Source organism: Diabrotica virgifera, chromosome 1, assembly GCF_917563875.1.
Source record: "Diabrotica virgifera virgifera chromosome 1, PGI_DIABVI_V3a".
NCBI lineage: Eukaryota > Metazoa > Arthropoda > Insecta > Coleoptera > Chrysomelidae > Diabrotica > Diabrotica virgifera.
Genome location: NC_065443.1, coordinates 274,399,678 through 274,419,981, shown reverse-complemented (window position 1 = coordinate 274,419,981; position 20,304 = coordinate 274,399,678). Strand labels below are relative to the sequence as shown.

Genomic DNA, 20,304 nt, shown 5'->3' with positions numbered 1-20,304 from the left:
TGTATTGATAATATAAATATAAAAGGAGCTACGGAAAGGCGAAGACCAATTTTCAGTTACAAGGGTAGTTAGGGGGTTGTTATCACTGTTTTTTTCGTAGAGAAAAATAGGTACCGACTTTTTTTTATCATAGGTTGCTCAATTTTTATGCTAGAAACTAATTATTATTTTTTTTTGAAAGATCTTATTGCTGCTTGAAAAAACATCATGTAAGTTTTCCTGGAAAATGCAAAGTTTTCCCGTTATTTGGCTTTGATTATTTCAAATTATGCATTTGACGAAAAAAGCTAACTTTTAACATACCGTATCTCGGTTTGTATTGGTCGTAAAAATATTATAGAAAAACAGTTTCGTTTGTGTTACTAAAAGATACAATTTAGATATCTACAGTTTTTTTGATTAAATGCATATTTTTTGAGTTATTCTCAAAAAACCCTCTAAAAAAGTCGATTTTTCCGTCGAAACACTGTTACTTTCAACCACGAATAACTCGAAAAATATTAGTTTTACGAAGAAAATGTAAAAAACATTTTTTTCTTAAAATTACTTTTTACATCGATTTACATGGTTAAAATGTAATAAAAAATTCCCACCCCCGAGATGGGGTGGCAACTACCCCCAAGGTTTTAGCGTACAGCAGCATGATATAGAAAATGATCCTTGAACTATTCCCTACCTTCTGTGAAAATTTCAAGTAAATCCATGCTGGACGAAAAAATTGCGAGTCAAAATGCTTCATTTCCTCGACTATACGTCTTGTCGAATGGAAAAAATTAAATCCGCTTATTCACAAATCGTAATATTCAAAAACAACGAAATAAGAGGGGCTTACGAATACCTAACAAAGATAAAAAGTGAGAATAAACCTCAAACAAGTCTATGTAAAGATGAAAGTGGGCAAATAATTAGTGACCAACAGAGTCACAGAAACCTGGAAGCAGTATTTTCTGACCCTACTTGGAACACAAGTAGCCATGGAAGATTAAATGGGTACGAACTACGTACAGTCCGTCTAATTTACTTACCGTTGCACGTAATTGTCTACGTCAGAGATCTAAGTTAATATTGTTGCCCAATTACAAAAATTCTTAAATCAAATATATATATCACATAATTTTTGCGAAGTGGATTATACAACAAAGCAAATTATTATATGTAAATAAATAAAAACATTAGAAATAGAAAACAAGAATTAAGTTATAATCTTACATTAAACTAAATAATAAAAACAATAAATATATTGAAACAAATATTTATAGTATCTAAGGAATAAAAACAAATATGAAGTGTCAATACTGCAACTGTCAAATAAATGTTACCAATTTATGTAAAAAAGTCACCTTCGTTCGATTACAGTTACAGTGTGTTCCGAACAAATGTGCTTCATACAAAACGCAATCCATTTATACAAATTAAATGAAACATATTAATGTGAATTTCTTTAAGTTAACATTTATAGAAATCTTCAGATATTATTTGTACGCGTATGTAATAAAATATGTCTAGTGATTTTAATTCCAGTTCGGCAAAATGATTCTAAAAAGAACACACCTACCGTCTAAATATTTCGTGTTGGTATCGTGTGACTTCACGGGCTATGACGCGGATGATGTGCAACGGAAAATATATTAGACAGAGTACAGAAGAGATTGAAGTAGAGAATGGAGTAGAAGCTCCAACCATAAAGGAAGTTCCCGAAGCTATTAAGGTCCAGAAAAACAATAAAGCCCCGGGAATTGACGAAATACCAGCAGAACTATGTAGGGTAGGTGGCGACCACTTAGCAAGTCACATCCATGCGCTCATCAAAGAAGTCTGGCAAGAAGAGAAAATACCCGACGACTGGAAGAAAAGTATAGTATGCCCGATTTAAAAAAAAAAAAGAGACAAACTCCAGTGCAATAACTACCGTGGAATTTCCCTACTCTGTACACTGTACATTGTACAGCATATAAATTCCTCACGTATATTATAAACCAGCGGCTCCAACCACTAGCAGAAAATATTATTGGAGAGTATCAGACGGGCTTCCGACGGGGAAGATCGGCACTGGATCAATTATTTACAGTCAAGCAGATCTTGAGCAAATCATGGGAATACGACGTTGATGTTCACAACGTGTTTGTAGACTTCAAACAGGCATACGACTCAGTCAAAAGGAACAAACTATACTATATATTGGCTAAACTGGCAATACCACACAAGTTAATTAGACTCATTAAAACCACAATGGATGAAACTCAGGCATGTGTACGAATACAAAACCACCGGACAGACCTTTTCACAATTTTGCAGGGACTAAACCAAGGAAATGGGCTGGCCCCAACAATGTTTAACCTGGCACTGGAGTATGCGGTTAGGCAAATTCAAACTGGACGAGGAAACCTACTGACCACCCGAACGGTTCAACTGGCCGCTTATGCCGATGATATTAATATTATGAGTAAAACATTAACAGGAGCACAAGACACATACGCAGAGGTTAAATCGCAAAAACAAAGGCTAGGTCTGGAAATTAACAGAGAAAAAACAAAAATAATGACACATACGAGAAGAAATATAGTCCCACAAAAATATTATACATGGAGATGACATTGAAACAGTAGGAAAGTTTACATACCTGGGAGTAAAAATATATGCCTACGGATCAGAGGATGGAGAAATACGGAAGATAATAAGCCAGGCAAACAGAGCTTATTTTGCCCTCTCCTATATATTTCGGTCTAAAAGTGTCCACCGAAATACAAAGATGAGAACCTATAAAATCTTAATTCGACCAACACCATGCTATGGCAGTGAAGCCTGGGTCCTGAAAAAAAAAACATCCAAAAACAAACTCGACACATTCGAAAGGAAAGTACTGAGGAGAATACTAGGACCTGTGAGCGAACACGGAATCTTCAGAAGTCGATACAACAACGAGCTTTATCAACTTTATAAGGAAACACCCCTGTCAGACTTCATTAGCATACAAAGATTGTAATGGGTCGGCCATGTGATAAGAATGGGAAAGGATAGGCTACCAAAAAGACCGCTAAATGCTAGAATGCAGGGAAAGAGACCGGTTGGAAAGCCAAGAAAACCCTGGGAAGACACAGTGAACAGAGACGCACAAGTCCTTTTAGGAGTCCGTAGTGTATGGAGAAGAGCAGCCACAGAGAAGCAAGGGTGGAGGCAAAAAATAAAGGAGGCCAAGGCTCAATTTGGGCTATAGTGCCGTAAAAGAAGAAGAAGAAGAAGCCAAATTAGCAAAGAATTCAGACTTTAGATCAACTCTGGGCAAATAAAAATCTGACGCACACACATGGTGAATTTAGAAGTACATAGTAGAAAAATTTGTACACTTTGTGCTCCCTGATAACCAGCAATAAAGAGAGCTCCTCAGAAATTAAGCGTAAACTAGCAGTGACCCGAACCTCAACCAGTAAATTAAAACATGGATTGACATGGATAGAATAAGACGGTATACTAAGCTCAGATTAGTCAATGCCTTAATATTTTCTATTGCTTCATATCCATTTGCATTTCTAAAAATGATACGGGGGCTGTTTACCGTGCCTCGGAGAGTATGTTAAGCCGTCGTTGGTCCCCCTGGTCTAGTGTGTACATCGACACTAGTAACTTGAAACAGGGTTAAGGATGTAAATGGAGCCGGAACCTGTCCGAAAGGGTCTCCCCGGCAAAAATTCCATAGAATATTATTATTATTATTATTATTATTATTGCTACATATGCAGCTAAAGAATTGAAAAAATTAGATATAATTAAGACCGACGCCTCGTCGTATTCAGTCGTGGGTTTTGAGAAGGGATCTATACAAATGTCCTGAACAGAACACAGATTATTCTACTAAATAAATTATTTTTCAAACTCAAACTTGACAAAGAGTTTGAATTTTCAACCTGTAACAATTTTCCAGTTTGAGTGGACTTATATATATATATATATATATATATATATATATATATATATATATATATATATATATATATATATATATATATATATATATATATATGTATATAATCATTTACTTATATAATGTCCTTGTGACAAATTTTGTCACAAGGACTGACTTGAGTTTGACTTGACTTCGCCTAACTCTGGGAAATAAACCAAAGAGACAAGTCAAAAATTAAGACCACGGACATGAACTTTTGGAGACGATGTTGCTGGCTCAATAATAGATAATGATAAAGCGAAAAACGAAGATAATAGGAGAGTAATTTAAATTGATCTAGATATATAATAGACACAATCGAAACCAAAATTCTTTTCGTCAGAGGTGGGTTTTCGGAAGAGGCCTATGCATGTTCTGAACAGAACATAGATCCGATCTATCATTTCTGGAAGAGCTTCATATAAAATACGGGCTATTAAAAAAAGTAAACGGAGCATATCTATATTATCTCAGCCACATAGAAGGACGGGTACTAATAGTCTAAGAGCTAGAGCCGAAAAATCATCGTCATTAGTAATATGGAGTTTGGCATGTGAAATGTGTCTATTGTATATTGATAATTATGACCCCTTTCAGGCTGACACCTCAGTGGATACAGGAAGTAGCAATAAGGGATGAAAGGGGAAAGTTAGTGTAGTCTTTAAAGGTTTTCACCTCCTATTTTTAAACCTCCATCGATATGTCTAGAAGGACGGGTACTAATAGTCTAAGAGCTAGAGCCGAAAAATCATCGTCATAAGTAATATGGAGTTTGGCATGTGAAATGTTTGGCATGTCTATTGTATATTGATAATTATGACCCCTTTCAGGCTCACACCTCAGTGGATACAGGAAGTAGCAATAAGGGATGAAAGGGGAAAGTTAGTGTAGTCTTTAAAGGTTTTCACCTCCTATTTTGTTAAACCTCCATCGATATGCATGAAAATTGGTGACTAGTTAGAACATACCCCAAGAAATAAATATAATTTGGTGCCAACTTGCACTTTTACCCTGGGGGTGGATACCACCCCTTCTCGGGGGTGAAAACTATTTTATTAAAAATAAACCCACAAATCGATAGAGGGACAAATTATAAGTAAAATTTGTTATATCATATTATTAAAATAAATCAATACTTTTTGAGTTATTAAAGATCAAAGATTTGTCTATTTAAGAGCACATGCGTGAAGTTACGGATGATAAAAAGAACATATTAATTAATTCGCACCCTCAGTGCAAGACTGCAGTAACTCAAAATTTTATGAAAATTAAGTAATCATGGAATTCGATTGTAAACATGCATATCTATCCCCTGTAAAACTTTAGTAACTTTCAAATGCTTAATGGGCAAAATATTACAACAACAACAGTTTAACTATTTTGAGTTTTTGAACATAAGTTCCGTGCAAAACTGTTGTAACTCTAATGTAACAGAGTTACAAAAGTTTTGCACGGAACATTGCAACGGATTCGATAACAAGCAATAACAAGCAATGAAAAAAGTTAATATTTGTTATTTTAATATCTATATCTGTTGAGTTTAATTTTAATATACAGCGCGTCTACGTAATCCAATAACGACTGAGACAATAAACAAATATTTTCGAGACCAATCTATTTCTGTAAATTTTATGTCCTTTATGTGATATTATATTTATTTTCCTTAAGATGTGTGCGATGTCGTTTGACCATTTACTTGTTATATTGGATCAAAACCACATAAATTAAGACTAACTATTTACGGCCAAAACTAATTTAGGGAAAACAGTTATCTTAAAACTTGTGTATTGACAATATTGAGAGGTCAAAAATATCTATTCGCAGAAAACTTGCCAAAGAACAGCCAAAAATTCAAATGGCCAAAAAGAAAGATTTGGTATACTTATGCCATTCGGGTATACCAGAAGCCCACCATAGTTTTTATGAAAATATTTTGGCACAAGATGATGTACGAGAAGAGGACAACAACTATGGTAAAACCTGTCAGCAACGGCCACTAAAAATTACGGCCACATAATTGGTTTGGGGAATTTTTAAACTGACCATTAGTACATGTGGCTGATGTTGGCAGGTGGCCGGTAACACAGGTTTTACTGTAAAAGTAAATGTGTCTACACTTTTTACAATTTTATCCGTGCAAAACTGTTGTAACTTTGAAATTCTAATACTAAATATGTAGTGATTAACAATTTTTTCCGTGCAAAAGTGTTGTAACCTGGAAATTCCTAATTTTTTTGCATTAATATTATTTTATTTAAATTTATATTTTTGGTTAATGTAATATAGGCTGAAAAGCATGCAAAATCATAACTAAATGTTAATTTTTCTTAAAACTTGTGTCTTATTTCACCGATAATAGCACGAAAATAAACAAAATCGTCTTTATCTCGAAACTTACCTATTTTGACTTACTGCAGTCTTGCACTGAGGGTGCGGATTGTATGTTACTAAGATATAATTTTTATAATATTTCGATATTACAAATTTAGCAAAAGTGTATTCGAATATGTCAAATGTACCCATTATTGGACACCCCCAATTTCTGGATATATTCAGTTTATATTGATAGAAAAAATTAAATTAAATATCGAAATAACATAAAAATAATATTTTACTAACATACAATTAATTAATATGTTCGTTTTATCATCTGCAACTTCACGCATATGCTCTTAAATCGACAAATCTTTGATCTTTAATAACTCAAAAAGTATTGATTTATTTTAATAACATGATATAACAAATTTTACTTAAAATTTGTCCCTCTATCGATTTGTGTGGTTATTTTTAATAAAATTGTTTTCACCCGCGGGAAGGGGTGGTATTCACCACCAGGGTAAAAGTGCAAGTTGGCACCAAATTAGTTTTATTTATTGAGGTATGCTCTAACTAGTCACCAATTTTCATGCAAATCGATGGAGGTTTAACAAAATAGGAGGTGAAAACCTTTAATGACTGCACTAACTTTCCCTTTCATCCTTTATTGCTACTTCCTGTATCCACTGAGGTGTCAGCCTGAAAGGGGTCATAATAATTGTCAATATACAATGGACACATTTCACAGGAAAAACTCCATATTACTTATGACGATGATTTTTCGGCTCTAGCTCTCCGTCTATGTGGGACTATCGGTAGTAAAAGGGCAAGTCGAATGCCGAATACGAAGAGGAATAACTCCATTACGATGGGCAGACCAAATGAAGGCTCTGGTGTAAAAACGACTACGTGAAGCTGTCACAGAATCTCAGTCAATGGAGACAGCAAGCTAATAATATTTATAGTGCCACCACACCCTGGCAAGGGCTGAAGGAATGAGGAGCAGGTTAAAGTGTATGACAGTGGAATGAAAGAACAAAATATAAGAACAAAATGTTTAGAAAAAAAAAGCTTGAGTCGGACAAGTTTATGAATATAAACAGCAATTCGCTGAAAATTGAGAAAAAAAGTGGAAGGACTATATAAACCTATTTATATTATTGGTCCAAATATTAATTTTTTCAAATATACTTGATACCTTGTTTTGTTGGAACAGAGATTAATATCATACATATGTGCGGCCATAAAAAGTATAAAATAACATTTCTTCGATATTTCAGATGTTAATTAAAATATTTAGATTTTTATTTTAAATAATAGACATACACCTAATCTACAAGTTTCATTTATTTCATTTTTCATCACCGGGTCCATCCTAGCTTTTTTGACATGAAATGCCCACGTTTTTGTTGTGAATATACAGCATAGCATTGACTCTCCTTTATACTAACTGCTCACGTCCTTGTTGCGGCTACAATGCTCAACGCTAACTAAGCCTTGTACAACTTCTTACTTTACACAAACTCGAACGGCGAGCCTTCAAATCTGGGTTTGGCTGACAAGAAGCTGAAGTACTTCATGACTGAGATGCTTATGGAGCCTCTCTTCATGTATCCTGGCGACTTTCTTAATTTCATTTGAATATGTTTATACTTTAAGGACTCTACGTAAATAGTCATTCCGAATATACCAAGAAGTACCTAAAATATTCCTTAGCATTCGGTTCTGTAGCGTTTCTAAATTTATATAATTGCTTTTTTTGATAAATCCCTATAAATATATTATACACTGGGCTAATTAGCAAAATTCATGGAAAAGTTATTTAACAGCAATTTTATTGCTGGAATCGAATTATAAGATCCTATATACTAATAATATAGGTATGCAAAGTCCGCAGAGAGTGTGCTACTTTTTTTATAAACAAAATGGCGCCGACAAATCGTATTTTTTTCAATTATTGCTCTATAACTCCGAAGATTTTAACTTTACAACAAAAACACTCAAATAAAAATTCACCGCAATTAAATTCTGCATAGAGATAGGTTTTTCACGATTTGCTCCGACGAAAACTTTCCTCGGAAACTGCGGGTTTTCCTAACAAAAACTATAATTTTCAAATAAAGTTTTAGGTAAGTAATTATTAATTAATAATTAAATAACTTAGTGACATCAAAGATTTCTTGGTATAGATTGTAATTCCAGAAGCTGGTGAAAATTAAACGAATATTTTAGCAACAATTCAATTGTTAATTTACAATTTACGCTCGCAATAATAACCAAAATAATCATGATACATTGATCAAACTTATAAAGATTATAAAGATGAGATGCTTGTTTAATATTTTATCGACAAAATATAAATTTTTCTTTTTTTTGCATAATCTTTAAATTTTGAAAAAAAAATAGTTATAATACGTTGGTCTAATTAGTAAAGTACAAAGAAAGGTTATTTACCAGCAATTTTATTGTTTTAGTCGAATTATAAGATCCTATATATTATTAATATAGGTATGCAAAGTCCACAGATAGTGTGCTACTTTTTTTATAAACAAAATGGTGCCAACAAATCGTATTTTTTTCAATTATTGCTCTATAACTCCGAAGATTTTAACTTTAGACCAAAAATACTCAAATAAAAATTCACCCCAATTTAATTCTACATAGTGGCATGTTTTTCCCGATTTGCTCCGACGAAAATTTTCCTCGGAAAACGTGGGTTTTCCCAACAAAATCTCGAACTTTCAAATAAATTTTTTGGGTCAGTAATTATTTATCAATAATTATCTAGCTTGGTGAAATAAAAGCTTTCTTGGTATGTATTATATATTAAGAAGCCGGCTAAAATGAAACGAATATTTTAGCAACAATTCAATTGTTAATTAACAATTTACAGTCGCAATAACAACCAAAATAATCATGAGACATTGATCAAATTTAGAAAGATTATAAAGGTGTGATGCCTATTTAATATTTTGTCGACAAAAACTAAAATTTTTAATTTTTTTGCATAATCTTTAAATGTTTAAAAAAAATTGTTATAAACAAATTAACATTTCTTAGAGATTGTTTATTATATTCTAATTTAAAAAAATACCTAAAATGCGTATTTCATAGGTCTTGAAAATGAATGCTTTAAAAAAGTTTTCCAACCATTTGCAGAAAAGTTAGGACACAGCAAAATAAATATAGGATATCTCCATTGTTTATAATTTGTTTTAATTGTTTCAAAGCTTAAAAGTGAGTCTATGGTACAATCTAATTACTCACAAAGAATGTCAAAAATTAGTGCAATGGTTATATTTTAATCACAGATTTAAAATACTTTTTTTGTAATTTTCAGCGCGAAAGTAGGCTTGATACAGAGCCGGAGATAAAATGTTCACTCGAAGCGACTGACACGCTTAAACTCGCGCGAGTTGTGTCTGTGGGCGGGTAGCTACGGTACTGTATTATTCTACTTTCGCGCGTGTAAATTACAAAAAAAAAATATTTATAATCTTTAATTAAAATATAACCATTAAGCTGATAATCGATATTGTTTTATAAATATTTAGCTTGTACTTTAAACTCACTTCTACGCTTTGAAAGAATTTAAAAGAAATATTAACACCGTAGTAACCGTATGTTAATTTTTCTGTTTCATAACTTTTTTGCAAATGGTTGCAAAAAAGTTTTAGAGCATTCATTTTCAAGATATTTGGAATGCGCATTTTAGCTATTTTTTTAAATTATAATATAATAAAAACTTTCTGAGAAACGTTAATTTGTTTATAACTATTTTTTTTAACATTTAAAGATTATGCAAAAAAATTAAATATTTATATTTTGTCGACAAAATGTTAAATCGGCATCTCATCTTTTTAGATTTCAAAGTTTGATCAGTGTATCATAATTATTTTGGTTATTATTGCGACCGTAAATTAATAATTAACAATTGAATTGTTGCTAAAATATTCGTTTAATTTTCACCAGCTTCTGGAACTATAATCTAAACTAAGAAGGCTTTTAAATCACCAAATTATTTAATTATTGTTAAATAATTTCTTATCTAAAACTTTATTTGAAAATTAAAGATTTTGTTGGGAAAACCCGCATTTTCCGAGGAAAATTTTCGTCGGCGCAGATCGGGAAAAACACGTCTCTATGCAGAATTTAATCACGGTGAATTTTTATTTCAGTACTTTTGTTGTAAATTTAAAATCTTCGGAGTTATAAAGCAATAATTGAAAAAAACACGATTTTCGGGCGCCATTTTGTTTATAAAAAAAGTAGCACACTATGTGAGGACTTTGCATACCTATATTATTAATATATATGATTTTATAATTCGATTCCAGCAATAAAATTGCTGGTAAATAACTTTTCCCAAAAATGGCCTATTCTCCGATAATCAGCCTAGACTATTAGAATTAATTAGTTTATTAAATTCCGGACTTACCTTGAACGTGTGTTTTTTCACCCCCGAGAAGGGGCGACACTCACCCCCAGGGCAAAAGCACACATCGGCACAATATCACTTTTTCTTTTACATATTTTCTAGGTGTATGCCATGTCAATCCAAACGGTTCTTTAAAATTTGGACAAAAACCGTGAGTAAATGAACTATAAAATTAGCTTGAGTTTTTATAAATATATGATATATTTTTTGATACAGGGTGAGTCATGAGGAACTGTACAGTACATACTCCTACCTCGCATAGAGGCCCATATGGGGAATAACAAATGACCATTAAAAAGTGTCTGCTCCCATTGTTTAATAATATACAGGGCGAGTTTCGAATTTTGACAGAAATTTGTATTCGTCATAATTTTTGAACGGTCAGATCGATGTGTCTCTTATTTTGGTCAATCGTTACACTATTGCCACCTAATCAACTGATTTATTCAAACTAGAAAAAATCAGGTCCGGCTTTAAAAAAATTAGTTCGTTTGGGCCTTAGAAAAAATTTCACCCTGTATAAGCTTTTTGAAAACTCTAATATGAATTTTACAAATAAGACAAATAGGTAATTAAAATAACGTATTTACTTTTTTCCGCACACGATTGCTTAATTTTTTATAACAAAATCAAATTTGATTATGAAATAAAAGTTTGGTAAAGTGAACCATAGATTTAACAAAATTAACTTTTATTACCAAAATTAATTTTTTTTGAACAAATGTTTAATTTATGTTACCACCAATTAACTGATTTATTCAAACAAGAAAAAAATCAGGACCGGATTTAAAAAATAAGTTCGTTTTAGTCTTAGAAAAAGTTTCACCCTGTATACGCTTTTTGAAATCTCTAATATGATTTTTACAAATTAGACAAATAGGAAATTAAAATGGCATATTTATTCTTTTCCCCACACGATTACTTAATTTTTTATAAAAAAAAAATCACATTTGACTATGAATAACTGAAAGTGTGGTAAAGTGAACCATAGATTAAAAAAACTAACTTTTATTACAAAAATGAATTTTTTTGAACAAATAGTTAATTTATTTTATCACCCAATCAACTGATTTATTCAAACTAAAAAAAAAATCAGGCCCGGATTTAAAAAATTAGTTTGTTTGGGTCTTAGAAAAAATTTCACCTTGTATACGTTTTTTGAAAACTCTAATATGAATTTTACAAATAAGACAAAGAGGAAATTAAAATGGCTTGTTTATTTTTCCCCCACACGATTACTTATTTTTTTATTAAAAAATCAAATTTGACTATGCATAAAAAGTTTGGCAAAGTTTTTGCATAGATTTAAAAAAATTAACTTTTTTTTACAAAAATTAATTTACAAAAACAACGTTTTTGTTAAAATTAAAAGTTTTACCATTTTTTTTTCTATAACACGTCTAGATCTAAAACTTCCCATAAAACTTCTTTTGGACTCTATAGTTTAACATAGACGTGATCAAATTGATAAATTTTAAAATTTTCCACCTAAATTTTTGCGATTTACAAGTTTGCTACTTTTACAAGAAGAAGACTGAAAGTCTACAACAATTTTCATGGTCTTCACAATGGTAAGAGGTATGTGCTGTAAAAATTTCAGAAAAAAAAATATTAAAATGTAACAGAGTTGTAGCGAGTTAAACCGTGAGTTCATTTTTTTTTTTCATTTTTAGGTTAAAATTCCGATTTTGACAAATTTGATTTTTTAATAAAAAATTAAGTTATCGTGTGGGGAAAAAATAAATATGCCATTTTAATTGCCTATTTGTCTTATTTGTAAAATTGATATTAGAGTTTTCAAAAAGCGTATACAGGGTGAAATTATTTCTAAGACCAAAACGAAATAATTTTTTAAATCCGGACCTGATTTTTCTCTAGTTTGAATAAATTAGTTGATTGGATGGTAACATAAATTACTTGTTTGTGCAAAAAAAATTAATTTTTGCAATAAAAGTTATTTTTTTTAAATCTATGGTTCACTTTACCAAACTTTTAATTCATAGTGAAATTTGATTTTTTTATAAAAAATTAAGTATTCGTGTGCGGAAAAAAATAAATATGCCATTTTAATTGCCTATTTGTCTAATTTGAAAAATTCATATTAGAGTTTTCAAAAAGCGTATACAGGGTGAAATTTTTTCTAAGACCCAAACGAACTAATTTTTTTAAAGCCGGACCTGATTTTTTTCTAGTTTGAATAAATTAGTTGATTAGGTGGTAATAGTGTAACGATTGGCCAAAATAAGAGACACATCGGTCTGACCGTTCAAAGATTATGACGAATACAATTTTCTGTCAAAATGCGAAACTTTTCAATGGTCATTTGTTATTCCCCATAGGAGCCTCTATACGAGGTAGGAGTATGTACAGTTCCTCATGACTCACCCTGTATGATGATTTTTATATTTAATGTTTATTAAAAACTTTTAATATACAATGTACGTTTTTATTGGGCTGGCGGGCCCGCATCCCAACTGGAACCAGGGCCCGCTGATCTATCGGTACGCCACTGGTCAGATGTATACAAACGGTATATTACTGGTCCAAAAACGCTACCTTGTGGAACCCCTGTGTTTATTGGCTTTAACTCAGAGTACGTACTCGTTTTCCATTTTACCTCTAAATATTCGCTGGTGTAGGTATGACTGCAATATTTCAGCAACTTTCATAGAAAATATGTTTTTCTTTAGCTTCGTTAAACTTATTTAGATAATTACTATTTTTAGGTGATATAAGAATGAATCAGAACCCTGACTTGACCATTCACCATATTCTTTGGATAAGATTTCACAACATAGTTGCTAAAATACTAGAGAAGCTTAATCCATGCTGGAATTATGAAAAAGTTTTCCAAGAGGCCAGAAAAATTAATATTGCTGTGCATCAATGGTTTGTGTATAATGACCTGTTGCCCCAAGTTTTGGGCAGAGCGAACATGTATGAAAATAGATTGCTATTTGAAAGCTATTTTTATTTATATGTTGACGATTACGATCCTTATTGCAGTCCAAATGTTCTTAACGAGTTTGCAATGGTTGGGTTAAGAATACTTCATCCGTTTATCACTGGTCAACTTGGGTAAGTTGTAATTTTTATTCTAAAGTACTATTGTGTTTTAACTATTTAGAATGGGAAATAAGCCACAATATTATTAAAAAATGATTTTTATTATTAACGTTTCGACGCCCAAATTGGAAAATAAAATCTATAGAACTTTATTCAAATTTAAAAATGATCTAACATACTATCAAAGAAAATTAATTACACCTCATTACAGTAAGTCACCACATTTTTATGGAGTACCGAAAATTCATAAAGCGAACATACCACTTAGACCCATTTGTAGTACCATCAGTTCTCCTTGTAGTGAACTATCAAAATTTTTATTAAACATTATAAAACCATTTGCTAATAATGATGACACATTTATAAAAAATACAAAACATTTTGTAAACAAATTATCAACTATTGAGTTTAATCCAAATAATATTTTAGTAAGTTTTGACATAAACAGTTTATTTACAAATGTGCCATTAGATAAAACTTTAAACATAATCAAAACGAAATTAGAGAATGATGATACATTGACAACTAGGACAAAACTAAATGTATCAGCTATAATGGAGTTATTGACATTATGTACTAATAATACCTATTTTCAACTAAATAATGAATTTTATAAACAAAATTTTGGTCTAGCAATGGGCTCCTCTTTATCTCCATTATTGGCTAATATATTTATGGAGGATTTCGAAACTAATATCATTTCTAAACAAAATTTAAAACCCACTGTATGGTGGAGATATGTAGATGATGTGTTTTCAATATGGCCTCATAGATCAGAATTGTTGGATACATTCCTGAATATTATAAACGATCAAGAAGAGACAATAAAATTTACAATGGAAAAGGAATATAATAACACCCTGCCTTTCCTCGATGTTTTAGTCTTAAAGAAGGATACTGGATATGAGACTCAAGTGTATAGAAAACCAACACATACCAACAGATATCTCAATTACAAATCAAATCACAACATCAACGTTAAAAAGGGAATCATAAAATCCTTATATGATAGAGCCAAAATTACTTGTTCTAACGAAAATTCCTTTTTAGAAGAAAAACAATTCTTAACATCTGTTTTATTAAAAAATGATTATCCTTTATCGTTTATAAATAAGGAATTGTCAAGATTGGACCGAATGGAACAGAACAACATAGAACGGGATCCTACAACATTCACAAGAAATAATACGAGGAAAATATCAATACCATACATAAAAGGACTATCCGAGAAACTTAAAACAATAGGAAATAAATTCAACATTTCAACAACATTCAAAACAACCAACACATTGAGATCTATTCTATCTAAAACTAAACCTAACAATGAACAAGAAAGGACAAAGAATTGTATTTATAAAATACCTTGTGAATGCGAACAGTTTTATATAGGTGAAACATCAAGACCATTAAACGTTAGAATAAGTGAACATCAATCTTATATTAAAAATAGAGAATTTGATAGATCTCAAATATGTCAACACGCATGGGATAATGAACATAGAGTTCAGTGGAGAGATTCAAGTATAGTCCTGAAAGAAACAGATAGTAAAAAGAGAAAAATCAAAGAAGCGGCTCTAATTATGCTAAACGAAACCAATTGTGTCGCAAATTCCTCGGTGGAATGCAGTAGGATGTGGATACCCATACTGAAAGAGGAAGTCAATAGAAAGAAAATACCACAATTAGTAAGTCAATAGTCGAGTTAGTACATATTTTATATTTTAGTATTACTTATATACCCATGTATTATTGATATTATTTATAATTTAAACAAAATTATAGTAAAGTCAGAATTTGGTATTAATTTTGAGAGTAAATTAAATGTAAGACCAAATACTTACGATGTCGGGATAGTATCACGAGGTTTTTCCTGGTTTTCCCTCGTGATTTACTATGAGATCTCTAACGCGAGAATTTTAATGTCACCGTTGCATGTGGTTGTCTTTTTAAAGACAGATCACATGATATGATGTTTTTTTTTTTTTTTTTTTTTTTTTTTGTGACGGATATTCTTGAGTTGGGGTTGATTTCATGTAATCGAATGAACTATCTTTCAGTAAAGTCGTCCCAGGAACGCAACTCATAAATATTGGCAATATCATTTTAAAGTCTTCTACTTTAAAATGTATCATATGTATCTGAATTGCCGATATAAATGAGTCAAATTAAATAAATTATTAGAAGAATTTTTTTACTAAGCAACAACATTTTTGTTTCTATTAATAGTATTTTGTATTTTGACAACGGCACCCGATTTGGGCGTCGAAACGTTAATAATAAAAATCATTTTTTAATAATATTGTGGCTTGTTTCCCATTCTAAATAGTTAAAATTGTAAAAATGCCACAAGAAAATAGCTTCAGAACAATACTATTGTGTTTGTCACTGTGATATGTCAGTACGGCTTGTATACGGCAATGCTTTTCAAATGAGAAGTAAAGGAACCGTTCTGCCACATAATTGGTACGGACACCAGAGGTGGCTTTTAAATACAAGAATTTAACCCGGTCCGCCTCGCTAGACGCTTACTGTTAATAAAAAATTCGCTGAATATTTTACAAGAATATAAAACCGCTAAACGCCATAAAAATGAGTGGAGCATACAATATTCCAGCTACAAAAGATCTGATATGAATATTACGTGGCGCGAAAATGTAGTTCTATTTTGATGCAAAACAAAATTCTAGTTTTATTTTAAAAGATTTTTTAATAATATTTGCTCAATTTGAATAAAATGCGCCACAAAAAGTAACTTTGATACAGTTTGAATTTTGAAACTCTTATGGCGCGTTTACTTTAAATTTAGCAAATATTATGGAAAAATCTTTTAAAATTAAACTAGAATTTTGTTTGGCATCAAAATGAAAATACATTTTCGCGCCACGTAATCTTCATATCAAATCTTTTGTAACTTTTTTTTTGGACTGAGGTGGAACGCTCTTAGCTGACTAGGGAAGATGTCCCTAGTACTGTTGGACTCTGACAGGAGAGGAGAAAATGCCAGGGCACAGAGACCAGAGTATGACCCATGTGTCCCGCGTGCCCCCCATAACCAGCCGCCTACCAACTAAAACCACCCCCTCTTCCGACCCGGAATATCCCTGAACGTGTTCAGTCGATGAACGAAACATGGGGATATATTCCGCGCAGTCTAAGAAGGATGTGTGGAGATATCTTACGTGTTAAGAAATCCTATTATGCTTGCCTAGAAGCGGCAGGCACATAGCAGGAAGTCTGTATTTGAAGTTTGAATAACTGAACCCAAAGCACCTGCCTAAAAGCGTCAAATTATAAAAGTGATGACTATCAACCGTCAAAAATTTATAACAACTGTGTGTTTAATTGTACTAATTTGTACTTACATAAATAAATTACAATAAAATTTTGGTTTTGAATAGTTTTATTTATGAAATAATCGCAACAAATTGCACTCGATCTCTAAAATTACTATATAATTTTAGAGCTCTTTTGCAATTAATACTGATAATTCGATTAAATAAAATTATTTTGACATAATATTTAAAAGTCACATCAGTAGACAATTTCAATAGTTTTGAGTGGTCTTCATGGAAACCAATGTCGTCGTCGTGGTAACCCATTATATTGAAACTTTGGTTTTGACAACCTTGTCGAAGAATTAATTTTTGTATTTTCACTACTAAATAAAAATTGATATAACTCTATTTTTGTGGCTTTTTTCCAAACGTACGGCCCGAGAAAAAATATTGTTCCTAACTCTTGCGGAAATTGTCTTCCCCGAACTGGACTGCTTGCCCGAACTCCGCTATCGCGTCGTTCGGGTCAACGGCAGTCTCGTGCGTGAAAGTATCACTTCCCGCACTAGTTAGGAAAATAACTATTTTCTACGAGCGTGCAAAAATGTCTACTTTCGCGCACGCATTTTAGTTTAGAAAGTTTCACTTTTCTGCACGCGTGTTACTTTTCCGCACTCGTGTTACTTTTCCGCACGCGGTTTTTACTTTTCCGCACGCGTGTTAATTTAGATATGTTAATATGCCCTTAAAGTAATTATAATACATGCAATAAACTAATATTTAGATATTATTTATGTACTAATTTATTTCAAATACATTCGATGAAACAAAATTCTATGAAGCAACAATTCGATGAAATAAAATTATTTTGACATAATAGTCGAAAGTCAAATCGGTAGACGATAACAGTCGTTTTGAATCATCGTCATGGAAACCAAGATCGTCGTCATGCTAACTAATTATATTGAAAGTTTGGTTTTGGCAACCTTGTCAAAGAATTAATTTGTGTATGTATTTTCATATTAATTAAATTAATTTAATTAATTCTATTTGGTAATTTTTTAAAGACTCTTAGAAAAAATATTGTTCCTAACTCTTGCAAAAAGTCTCTTTTCCGCACTCGACTGCTTGCCGAACTCCCGCTTCGCGTCGTTCGGCAAACTGCAGTCGCGTGCGGAAAAGAATGACTTTCTGCACTTGTTAGGAAAATAACTATTTTGATAATTCTTACAATTTTGAATTTATTTTTTAGCTTCTTTAATGAACAACGACAACCAACGGGTTCAATACCACTTAGCGATTGTCTATTAAAACCTCAAATTACTAAAGAAAAATTTCAACCATTATTAACAGGATCGTTAACAGAAAGAGCGCACAAGATGTGTCCGGATTATGACCCTGTAGTAAGTAAGATATAAATTGTTTTTCATAAAAATTTTTGAGGGAATGCTTAGTAATTTAATTCTTTTTTATTTAGGTTACAAACAGAATGTTTCAACGATCACTGAAATGTGGATTAGATTTGATTGCAATTGATATTCAGAGAAACAGAGATCATCTTGTACCAACTTACAATAATTTGAGAGTTCACTGCGGTTTGCCTAGGGCTAACAGTTTCGACGATCTTCATGACGTGATGGACCCTTTGGTAAGTATTACTGTCTATTACTCCACTTCTCCGTTTCGCAGTCGTTAATGACAATGTTTCCACTGGGGACCAGGTTTGTCTTTAGCTTTGTCTGAGGTATGTTAATTTTTACCCAACCCGAGAGCACACTTCTTGAAGATCTTGCAACAGTATTCTAATATCATTTATATTGTCTGCCAGTAGAGCTACATCGTCTGCGAAACGCAAGTTTATTAGACTTTGTCCATCTATATGAAGTCTGTACAAAGCACAAATATCTTGGTCATGAAATACCGATCATGAGGGACAATCAAACGTGCGAATTAAAACGAAGAATTATCCTCTCCTGGACCACATATAGTAAACTCAGAGACGTATTCAAAAGTGATCTTTCAATCTGCTTGAAACGGAAAGTCTTTAACCAATGCATTTTTCTACTTATGGTCTATGCTACTGAAACTCTAACATTAACAACCGCATTGCTAAGAAGCTAAGAATTGCTCAACGTAAGATGGAAAGGTCGATGATTGGTGTGTCATTGCGGGACCATATAAGAAACGAAGAACTACGATTGGGAACAGGAGTCACAGATGTTGTATATCAGGTGGCTAAACTTAAATGAAACTGAGCCAGTTATGTGGCCCGTCTCTCAGATGAGAGATGGACAAAGAGGTTGCTCGGGTGGAGGGCAAGAGCCGATAAAAGAAGTAGAGGAAGACCACCCAAGCGATGGACGGACGATATAAAAATAATGACCAGTAATTGGATTCTAAGCACCCAGGACAGAAGACTGTACACGGAAGTAGGGGAGGCCTATATCCAGCAGTGGATGCAAAGGGCTGATTGATGATGACGATAACTGTCTATTAAGTGCCTGTACCCGCGATAATCTCCTGTGTTGCTAACAGCTTCAGTTACATATTTATTGTTTTGTTATCAGATTTAAAGGCGTATATATTTTAACGCCATGTCTCAGCAGGAAAGATCCTCTATTGCAGGGGTGGGCAAATACTTTTAAGCGCGGGCCAAAATGAAATTTTCAAAATGTCTCCCGGGCCGGAGGACTATACCCAGTATGTACGCTAATGTTTTTGGTGGAGGTTTTTCTCTGCCCAAGAAATTTAATAATAATAAATAATAAAAATAAAAAATAAAAAAAAAAATAATAATAAATTGTCTTTCTGGTGTGTACTGTACATGTACATGCGAACAATTTGTTCCCAGTGAAACTGCGAAATTTTTAATATGGTCCATTATATTAAGCCATGACAAGGATCCAGATAAAAAATGAACTTCAGAAATTCGATCAAGAATAGAGTAATCAAGAGCAGCCCTTTTGAAGATAAGGAAATTTTTGAGTAACCAAAGATTCAATCTGCAAATCTGATATCGGATGGTAAAATTTTATGTCAAGTCAACCATCATAGACGAAATTCAAAGGAGGCAACCGATCTGGTATGGTCATGTACGACGTCAATAGACGACCACAGGCTGCAAAAACAAATTTTAAAATTGACGCCAAGGAAAAGAAAGAAGAAAGGAACGCCAAAACAATCCTGGCTAGGCGGTATTCAGAAGGCAATGTAGGAAAGGAACATTCACCCTGACGAATGCAATGACGGACGAAGCTGGAAACTGGCAA

At 32.4% G+C, this 20,304-nt stretch overlaps 1 protein-coding gene across 1 annotated transcript in view; it reads left to right on the top strand.

Moving 5' to 3' along the window:
- Positions 1–20,304, top strand: part of LOC114336337 (peroxidase-like) — a 167,622-nt gene that overhangs the window by 35,097 nt on the left and 112,221 nt on the right. The window contains exons 5-7 of the mRNA XM_050663582.1: positions 13,421–13,772; positions 18,288–18,438; positions 18,513–18,683. Coding sequence (XP_050519539.1) covers positions 13,421–13,772; positions 18,288–18,438; positions 18,513–18,683 — 674 coding nt within the window. The remainder of the gene's footprint in view (positions 1–13,420; positions 13,773–18,287; positions 18,439–18,512; positions 18,684–20,304) is intronic.